General features: G+C 52.9%; 1 protein-coding gene across 1 annotated transcript; it reads right to left on the reverse strand.

The window, feature by feature from the left end:
• Positions 1-599: 599 nt before the first annotated feature.
• Positions 600-10,344, reverse strand: LOC120638516 (keratin-associated protein 10-7-like). The gene is made up of 6 exons (XM_039912731.1): positions 9,949-10,344; positions 6,875-7,335; positions 5,852-5,965; positions 4,284-4,708; positions 794-1,180; positions 600-676 (listed from the first exon to the last, which is right to left on the reverse strand). The coding sequence occupies exons 1-6, from the start codon at positions 10,342-10,344 to the stop codon at positions 600-602; spliced, it is 1,860 nt and encodes a 619-aa protein (XP_039768665.1).
• Positions 10,345-10,774: the final 430 nt, after the last annotated feature.

Raw genomic sequence — 10,774 nt, forward strand, 5'->3', positions numbered from 1 at the left:
ATTGTAACAAAGTTTGGCCAGTGTATACTCAGGGCACCGCAAGCTCGAGGGGCCGTGTTATTAATAATTATTATTATCATTATGGTATTTGTTAAGGGCTTACTATGTGCCAGGCGCTGTACTAAGCACTGGTGTGGATACAAGCATATTGGGTTGGACACAGTCCCTGTCCCAAGTGGGGCTCACAGTCTCAATCCCTCCCGATTTTACAGATGAGGTGACTGAGGCAGAGAAAAGTGAAGTGACTGCCCAAGGTCACACTGCAGATAAGAGGTGGAGTTAGGAATAGAACCTTCAGCGGACAGTTGTTACCAGGGCCCTGTGTCGTGAATGAACAGGGAGAGGAATCTTCCAGATACCATCTATCGGGCCCCCAGACGCCCTTTATGACTGAAGCCTTTGGTGCTGAAAACAGTTATAATCTATAAAGCAGCTGTGTTCTTAGCTAGTCTTGTGGACATTCTGGGCTAAAGGACACGGCCATGGCCTTGGTAGAATGAAAATCCATTTTTCAAATGCCAGGTACCAAACCGTTTATTAGGTGGAATTAAAAGGCAGTTTGTGACAAGAAAGAGGGCAGAGTCTGGAGGGGCAGAAAGTCACGTTAGTGAGGATCGCAACCCGGGCACGTTAGTGATGAGCATCTTGGTCCCCATCCTGTTTGAAGTGTGCGATGCTGGTCAGAGGGGATACATTCAACAGCAAGCAGGGCTGGGACAAGCAGGTCGGCAGAGGAGAGAAGGGCAGGAGCCTGGCGGGCAGCAGGAGGTGGGGCAACAGGGCACGGGTTTACAGCAGACGGGCACGCACGCGACGGGCCTGCAGGAGAGGGTTGTGCAGCAACACGGTCGGCAGCAGGAGGACTGGCAGGGGCCGGACCCGCAGCAGACCGAGCCGCAGCAACCGTCCCGGCCGCAGGCCGGCTGGCAGCAGGAGGCCGAGCCGCAGCCGGCCCCGCAGGGCGCACCGCAGGCCGGGCGGCAGAGCAGAGCCACGCGGGAGGCTGGGCGGCAGCACGGGGTGGGGCAGCACGTGGGTTCGCAACAGACGGGAACGCAGCACACGGGCTTGCAGCACACGGGCTCGCAGCACACGGGCACGCAGCCAGACGGCCGGCAGCAGGGGGAACAGCAGTTGTCGGCCATGGTGTCGGCGGTTGGAGTTTCGGGTGGGTTACTGACTGACTGAGATGACGGCTTCTCTCACTCTAGTGGCTTTTATACTCCTCTGGAGGATGTGTTGGGTTACAGTTCGTGCCCTATTCCTTATTGTTGTTTAGACCAATTGCCCTGCTGCCATTTCATTAGTCACTAAGACGGCACTCACGCCGACCGACTGATTGGCCGTCTGGGGCTGTCCCGTGCCTTTTCGGACTGCTCTGTCCTCCAGAAAAAATGGGCTCCTCTTCCCAGCTGACAGGGACAGGGACTGTTGTCGCTTCCTCTCGTCGAGTGGTTGAACCCCGAGGGCTAAAGATGGCATTTTCAAAATAAGGATAAAAGGGCAATCCACTCTGCGTGTGGATATTGGAACATTTGTGTGTGTGTATGTTTGTGTTTACATGCCTTGGTGATTGAGAGTGTACTTTTGTGCCTGTTTCCTCCTGAAGCAGTCCAGGACTGGAAATATTAGGAGGATGGCTTGGCATCTTGTAATTCAACATCAAACGCCAAGAACCTGATTAAATTTGGCATATGTGGCATCCCAGCATGCACTGTCATGTGGCAGATGGCCCTTCGAGGACCTCCAGAAATCTAGTCTGGTACCACGATGGTGAAACGTGTGGCCTAGTGGAAAGAGCCCAGGCTTGGAAGTCTAATCCCGGCTCTGCCAATCGCCAGCTGTGTGACCTCGGGCAAGTCACTTAACTTCTCTTTGCCTCAATTTCCTCGACTCTAAAATGGGAATTCCATACCGGTTCTCCCTTCTACTTAGGACTGTCAGCCCTATATGGGACAGGGACTGTGCCCGGCCCAATTGACTTATACCAACCCCAGCACTTAGAACAGCGTTTGACACATAGTAAGTTCTTAACAAATATCATCAAACGAACAAATCTCCAGGCTCAGTAGTCAGACCAGATTGATCTGCGTCACTATGTTTTGGCTTTCGGCAGGGTATTCAGTTCGAGCATCACCACCAGGACGACAATCCGGGCGGACCGAGGCAGACTGATCGCTAGGAAGAGGTTTTAATCGAATATGCTCGGGATTATTCCACAGCCTTGGGTGTCCTGATCGTATCCACTATCAGTCAGTCGAGGGTATTTACTAGCTGCTTACTCTGTGCGGAACACTGAGCTCAGTTCGTGGTGGAGCACAATCTAACAGAGTTGTTAGACACATTCCCTGTCCCCGGTGAGCTTACAGTCCCGGCTACGGGCTGCTTCGCCCTCTCTGTAGAGCACTGTACTAAACACTTGGGAGAGTTTGATATGAAAGAGTTGGTAGACATGTTCTCTGTCCACAGTGAGCTTATAGCCATTAGAGGCAGAATGGCCTAGTGGATAGAGCACAGGCCTGAGCATCAGTGGGTCCTGGGTTCTAATCCTGACTCTGCCACTTGTCTGCCGTGTGACCTTAGGTAAGTCACTTCAATTCTCTGTGCCTCAGTTACCTCATCTGGGATTAAGACTGTGAGCCCTACGTGGGACAGGGGCCGTGTCCAACCGATGTGCTTGTATCCACCCCAGCGCTTAGTACCATGTTTGGCATAGCGTAAACATGTAACAAATACCACAATTATTATTATTATCATTACAGTCCCAGCCACAGGCTGCTTCACCCTTTCTGAAGAGTATGCTGCACTGCTCTATAGAGAAGCAGCGTGGCTTAGTGGAAAGAGCCCGGGCATGGGAGTCAGAGGTTGTGGGTTCTAATCCCGCCTCCACCGCTTGTCTGCTGTGTGACCTTGGACAAGTCACCTAACTTCTCTGGGCCTCAGTTACCTCGTCTGTAAAAATGGGGATTAAAAAATGTGAGCCCCGCGTGGGGCAATCTGATTACCCTCTATCTACCCCAGCGCTTCGAACAGTACTCTGCATATAGTAAGTGCTCAACAGACACCATAATTATTATTATTATAGACACCGAGAGACCTGCAGGGTCCCTGTTGCTTCTCGCTCACCTGGGCTCTATGAGTTAAAGGCAACCTGAAGACATCCTAACCCTTCCCTCTGTCCTCTCCTCTGTCTCCTAAGAGCTCCAGGGTGAGCTGTTCCTTCAAACAATAATAAAATAATAATAATATTGGTATTTGTTAAGCACTGACTCTGTGCAGAGCACTGTTCTAAGCGCTGGGGTAGATACAGGGTCATCAGGTTGTCGCACGTGAGGCTTCCAGTCTTCATCCCCATTTACAGATGAGGGAACTGAGACACAGAGAAGTGAAGTGACTCGCCCACAGTCACGCAGCTGACAGGTGGCAGAGCCGGGATTCAAACCCATGACCTCTGACTCCCAAGCCCGGGCTCTTTCCACTGAGCCGCGCTGCAATCACAGGCACTGCTGCTTGCTGATCTTTAGCTTTACCCCATAGGACCAAAGTCCCGTGACGACCTCCGCTGTCTTATCGTGAATTCACCCTGGGGTTTTGGCATCAGCAACCAGTTCCCAGCCCGTTGAAAGGTGTCTGTGTTGACGTGACATCTCTTGACCCAAACGAACAGAGAGAATAATCTTCCATATGCCAAGCTCCCAAGTGTCCTCTCTGACCCAGGGCCTCCTCCAGGGAGTAGGGACTAAAATTAAAGGCAAAAAAGAAGCAGTGTGGTCGACTAGCTCTGTGGACATTCTGAGGTGCAGGCCAAGTCCGGGGCTTGGGTGAATGAAAAGCGTTTTTCAGATGCCGGGTACCGAACGTTTTATTAGGTGGAATTGAAAATGGTTTGGGATTGGATAGAGGGCAGAGTCCGGAGGAGAAGCAAAGTCTTTGAGAGTACGTCCTGCTCCAGAATGAAGGGGTCAGTGAGAAGATGAGGCGAAGGGTTTCTTGGAGAGCGTCTATCCCGTAGAGTTGGGTAGATCCTTGTTTGGAAAATGGAATAGCCCGTTTAGGAGCCGAGACAGATGCGATATGAATGGATGGCCTGCTGGTGAGAAGGGCAGCTAAGGCCCATCATGATGACAATCTCAGGACCCGTCCCGTGTCAACTGTTTGTCGCCGTACTGGTCAGAGAGAACTCGTTCAACAGCAAGCTGGGCTGGGACAAGCAGGTCGGCAGAGGAGAGAAGGGCAGGAGCCTGGCGGGCAGCAGGAGGTGGGACAACGGGCCACGGGCTTACGGCAGACGGGCACGCACGCGACGGGCCGGCAGCAAGATGGTTGGCGGCGGGAGGACTGGCAAGGGCCAGACCCGCAGCAGACTGTGCCGCAGCAACTGTCCCGGCCACAGGCCGGCTGGCAGCAGGAGGCCTGGCAGGGGCCGTCTCCGCAGCAAGAGGCCGAGCCGCAGCCGGCCCCGCAGGGCGCACCGCAGGCCGGGCGGCAGAGCAGAGCCACGCGGGAGGCTGGGCGGCAGCACGGGGTGGGGCAGCACGTGGGTTCGCAGCAGACGGGAACGCAGCACACGGGCTCGCAGCACACGGGTTTGCAGCACACGGGCACGCAGCCAGACGGCCGGCAGCAAGGGGAGCAGCAGTTGTCGGCCATGGTGTCGGTGGTTGGGGTTTCAAGTGGGTTACTGACTGAAATGTCGACTTCTCTCGCTCTGCGGGCCTCTTATGCCCCTCTGGCGGATTTGTTGTGTCACGGCCCGAACTTTTTTCCTTGTTGTTGTTTAGACTAATTACCCTGCCAGCACCTCATTTACTTTTCTGTGCGAATGCACTCAGGCTGTCTCAACCAATCGGATATTTGGAACTACTCTGGGTCTTTCTAGTGGGATCAATTCTCTAGAAACAGCAGCTTCTTTTCATCGCTACACAGAAGTGAACTGTGTCACTTTCTTTCAAGAAGAAGATGGATCCGAGGGGCTAAGGGGTTTTCAAAATAAGGCCTCTTCACTCTCTTTGGGATGGAAGGACAATACAGGTTGGTCATTGACCCTGCATATATGTGTTTGTAGGATTGTGTGTTTGCGTGTGTGTGTGTTTCATCCCTTTGAGCTAGTGTCCATCTGTGTCTGCTTTCTTCCTGAAGCACATCAAGGAATGGAAACAGCAGAGTAATTCCTCAGGTTAATAATAATAGTAACTGTGCCATTTGCTAAGCACACGCCACGTGCCAGCCGCTGTACTAAGCCCTGGGGTGGATACAGTCAAATTGGGTTGTAATCCGATATCGATACACAAGAACCTGATTCAATTTAATGTATGTAACAACGCAGCATGAGCTGGTCATTCCCCCGATGCGATGAATGGATTTATGAGGGTCCTTATAAAACTAGTCTCATACCAAAGGGGACAAATCTCCAGGCTCAGTAGTCAGACCCAGATAGGATTGAGCCATTGTGTTTTGGCTCCCATCAGGGAATGTGGTGTGCGGATCACCGCCGTGACGTACGACCAGGTTCTCCTGCCTGGCCGTTGCTACTGCCCAAATCTACTGCTTTTGGGAGGTGAACCTGTTTTTCAAATGCTGATGCATAAAGGTGAGAAGTTCCCTTCTACAGAGACCCCCCCCCCAGTGGGTCTTTTGAGTCGTAAGGCTCTCTGTTACCTGACCTGGGCATCCAGGCCTTTGTGCCGATATGGCAGGCTGATCGCTAGGCAGAGGTTGCGATTGAATGTGCTTAGTATTATTAACCTTCTTGGGATTATTCCACATCTCTGAGAGCCCTGGAGTTTATCTGTTGCCCCGAACACAGGTTGCTTCACCCTCTGGGAAGTGCCTGTTGCCCTGCTATCGATACCGAAATTTCTTTGGTAGGGGCAAAACTCCTGGAAAATTTCGGCACCAAATGTAGAAAGTGAGCTGCCACTGGGAGCCAGACTGTCCAGCAGTGTTTTCGAGGCTGCCTAATAGCCTGGTCACCAGAGGGACAAAGACAAACAGAAGAAATCCTTATCCTTCTCTTCCTCTCTGTTTCTATTAAGTGCTCCAGTGCTCCTTCAAGGAACCTCAGACGCGGATTCCCCCGTACCTTTAGCTCTACCAAATGGGACCAAATTGGGCCAATAACACCCTCTGAAGGCCACTCCCGAGCTCGCCTGTTTTTTTTGGCATCAGGCACTATTATCTCCAACAAGCCCCCGCAGACACCCTATTGCAATTCTTGTGTTGACGTGTTTTGTTCTAAATGGGCTGTGAGATTAATCTTCCAGACACCACATAACAAACGCCCTGTTGGATCAAGGCTCTCCTCGAGGAATAGGGGCTGAAATGGAAGACAAGAAAACAGCTTTATAGCTAACTAGCTTTGTGGTTACGGTTAATTGGCTTTGCAGACATTCAGAACTAGAGGACGTGGCCGTGACCTTGCTGGAATGAAAAGTCATTTTTCAGGCGCCGGGTACCGAACAGTTTTTATTAGGTGGAATTGAAAGGTGGCTTGCGATGTGGAAAATGGTAGAGTCTGGAGGGGGTACCCAGGTCCCCGAAGAGTAGGACCTGATCTGGGGTGGAAAGGCCAACGGGAAGACTAGGTGAGGAGCTGCTTGGGGAACTCCCCTCTAGGAGGTCCCTGGTTGGGAACCAGAGTCTCCTGCCAGTCGCCGAGGCAGATGTGGTCTTAATGGATGTCCTGTCGGGGAGGATCCTGGGCCAGGCTCGTTGCAGTGAGCGTCTCGGTCCTCATCCTCTGGGAACTGTGGGTCGACTTGTTGGTCGGAGGGAACACTTTTAACAGCAGGAAGGGCTGGGACAAGCAGGTCGGCAGAGGAGAGAAGGGCAGGAGGCTGATGGGCAGCAGGAGGTGGGGCAACAGGCCACGGGCTTACAGCAGACGGGCACGCACGCCACGGGCCGGCAGGAGAGGGTTGTGCAGCAACACGGTCGGCAGCAGGAGGACTGGCAGGGGCCGGACCCGCAGCAGACCGAGCCGCAGCAACCGTCCCGGCCGCAGGCCGGCTGGCAGCAGGAGGCCTGGCAGGGGCCGTCCCCGCAGCAAGAGGCCGAGCCGCAGCCGGCCCCGCAGGCCGGGCGGCAGAGCAGAGCCACGCGGGAGGCTGGGCGGCAGCACGGGGTGGGGCAGCACGTGGGTTCGCAACAGACGGGAACGCAGCACACGGGCTCGCAGCACACGGGTTTGCAGCACACGGGCTCGCAGCACACGGGTTTGCAGCACACGGGCACGCGGCCAGACGGCCGGCAGCAGGGGGAGCAGCAGTTGTCGGCCATGGTGTCGGCGGTTGGGGTTTCGGGTGGGTTACTGAGTGCCTGAGTCGACTTGACTTTCTAAGGGGCTTTTATACCGCTCAGGAGGATGTGTGTGTGTCAAAACCCAAGGCTTTTTCCTTATTGTTGTTTAGACTAATTGCTCGTTTGCCATCTCATTAACCTCACTGTGTGGATGCACTCAGACTGTCTCAACCGATGGGAGGTTTGGAGCTACTCTGGGCCTTTTAGTGGGTTCTATTCTTCAGAGACAGCAGCTTCTTTTCATCGCTACAGGAATGTGAACTGTATCACTTCAGGATACAGGAGGATGAACCAAAGGGACTAAGGCAGCGCTTTCAAAATAAGGCCTTTTCACTTCCTTTCGGGCTGGAGGAAAATGCACACTGACCCTGTGCTGATGTATTTCTGTGTTTGTGCGCGCACATGCCTTTGGGGTAGAGAGTGTACATCTGTGTCTATTTTCTTCCCGATGTACTTCCAAAGAGTGGAAATTGCGTAGTATGGGATCTTGGTAATCCAACATCAACACACGAGAACCTGATATAATTTCATCCATGTCACAACCCAGCATGAGCTGGCCTTTCCTTTGATTCTGTGAATGGATCTACCAGAGACCCTCAAAAACTAGTCTAGTCCCATGAGGGCAAGATCTCCCGATTCAATAATGAGATCTAAATAGAGTTGAGACTCTGTGTTTCGGCTTCTGTGGTTTTCCGGTCACCGCCTTGATGTGGGACCATGTTCTCCTACATGTTTATTATGAGAAGCAACGTGGCTCAGTGGAAAGAGCTTTCAAGTCAGAGGTCGTGGGTTCCAATCCCGGCTCCGCCGCTTGTCAGCTGTGTGACGTTGGGCAACTCACTTAACTTCTCCGAGACTCTGTTTCCTCATCTGTCAAATGGGGGTGAAGACTGTGAGCCCTACGTGGGACAACCTGATTGCCTGGTATCTACCCCAGCACTTAGAACAGTGCAAGAGTAAGTGCTTAACAAATACCAACATTATTATTATTAGGCCGAGTGTGGCTCGGTGGAAAGAGCCCGGGCTTTGGAGTCAGAGGTCATGGGTTCTAATCCCGGCTCTGCCACTTGTCAGCTGTGTGACCTTGGGCAAATCACTTAACTTCTCTGTGCCTCGGTGACCTCCTCTGTAAAATGGGGGTGAAGACTGTGAGCCCCATATGGGACAACCTGATGACCTTGTATCTCCCACAGCATTTAGAACAGTGCTCGGCGCACAGTAGGCGCTGAACAAATACCAACCTTTTTTTTTCTCCTGCCTGTCTGTTGGTGTTTCCCAAATATGTTGCTTTTGGGTGGTGAACCTGTTTTTTTGCCTGCTGATAGATATCGGTTATGTGTTCCCTTTGACAAAGACCCCACTGGGTCTTTCTGGTGGCAAAGTTCTCCGTTGTCTGAGAATTTGTCTGAGAACGTGAGCTGGGCAAATCACTTAACTTCTGTAATCCCAGCTCCTCTACGTGTCTGCCGTACGTATGACCTTGGGAAAGTCACTTAATTTATTTGGACCTTAGTTCCCTTATCTTTAAAATGGGGATCAAGAGTGTGAGCCTCATGTGGGACAGGGACTGTATCCAATCCAACCTGATTAGCTTGTGTCTATTCTAGTGCTTAAGAACTGTGCTTGGCACATAGTAAGCACTTAAGAAGTACCAAAATTATTATTATTATTATTCTCTGTGCCTCAGTTACCTCATCTATAAAATGGGGATTGAGATGATGAGCCCCAGATGGGAGAGGGACTGCGTCCAACCGACTTCGCTTGTATCCACCCCAACGCTTAGTACAGTTGCCAGGACATAGTAAGCACTTAACAAATACCATAATTATTATTATTCGTTATTATTATTAGGCAGTTCCTTTAAAGACTCACAGACATTGCTGAACTCCTGACCAAATGGGGCCAAATTGGTCCAGTAACACCTTCTGAAGACCACTCTTGAGCTCACCCAGGGTTCTGGGCATCGGCCACTAGTTTCCACAAGCCCCCTGCAGATACACTACCGCCCGGTGCCCGTGTTGACATGTTTTGTCTTGAATGGACTGTGAGAGGAACCTTCTAGACATCACTTATCAAATGCCCTGTTTGATCAAGGCCCTCCACGAGGAGGAGGTGCAAAATAGAATGCCTTATAAGACCATAAAGGAGTTATATGGTTAATTGGCTTTGTGGACATTCAGAACTAGAGGACGTGGCCATGACCCTGTTGGAATGAAAAGTCATTTTTCAGATGCCGGGTACCAAGCAGTTTTTATTAGGTGGAATTGAAAGGTGGCTTGCGATGTGGAAAAGGGTAGAGTCTGGAAGGGCACCCAGGTCCCTGATCTGGGGTGACAAGGCCAACGGGAAGACTAGGTGAGGAGCTGCTTGGGGAACTCCCCTCTAACAAGGTCAAGGAGGTCCCTGGTTGGGATCCAGAGTCTCCTGCTCAGTAGCCGAGGCAGATGTGGTCTTAATGGATGTCCTGTGGGGGAGGATCCTGGGCCAGGCTCGTTGCAGTGAGCGTCTCGGTCCTCATCCTCTGGGAACTGTGGGTCGACTTGTTGGTCGGAGGGAACACTTTTAACAGCAGGCAGGGCTGGGACAAGCAGGTCGGCAGAGGAGAGAAGGGCGGGAGGCTGGTGGGCAGCAGGGGGTGGGGCAACAGGCCACGGGCTTACAGCAGACGGGCACGCACGCGACGGGCCTGCAGGAGAGGGTTGTGCAGCAACACGGTCGGCAGCAGGAGGACTGGCAGGGGCCGGACCCGCAGCAGACCGAGCCGCAGCAACCGTCCCGGCCGCAGGCCGGCTGGCAGCAGGAGGCCTGGCAGGGGCCGTCCCCGCAGCAAGAGGCCGAGCCGCAGCCGGCCCCGCAGGCCGGGCGGCAGAGCAGAGCCACGCGGGAGGCTGGGCGGCAGCACGAGGTGGGGCAGCACGTGGGTTCGCAACAGACGGGAACGCAGCACACGGGCTCGCAGCACACGGGCTCGCAGCACACGGGTTTGCAGCACACGGGCACGCAGCCAGACGGCCGGCAGCAGGGGGAGCAGCAGTTGTCGGCCATGGTGTCGGCGGTTGGGGTTTCGGGTGGGTTACTGATTGACCGAGATGACGACTTCTCTCACACTGGTGGCTTTTATATCCCTCTGGAGGGTGCGTTGGTCATCTGATTTGAGCTCTTTTCCTTATTATTGTTTAGACAAATTGCCCAGCCACCTATCATCATCATGTCGTAGCGTTTACCGTGAGACAGCACTCACAGAGACCAACTGATTGGCTGTTTGGAGATACCGTACCCTTTCACGCTGCTCCGTCATCCAGAAACAGTCAGCCTCTTTACCTGGCTACGGGTCCAAAATGTGACTTCCTTTTTGCCTGATAGTATGATGAGATCAACTGAATAAGGTGATTTCAAAACTACAGGGTAAGTTTCAGAACCTTCAAAATAAGGCCGTCTCATTTTCTGTGGGCCCGAGGGAGTGGGAGAAAAGGAA

The sequence above is a fragment of the Ornithorhynchus anatinus genome, chromosome 7, assembly GCF_004115215.2.
Source record: "Ornithorhynchus anatinus isolate Pmale09 chromosome 7, mOrnAna1.pri.v4, whole genome shotgun sequence".
Lineage (NCBI taxonomy): Eukaryota > Metazoa > Chordata > Mammalia > Monotremata > Ornithorhynchidae > Ornithorhynchus > Ornithorhynchus anatinus.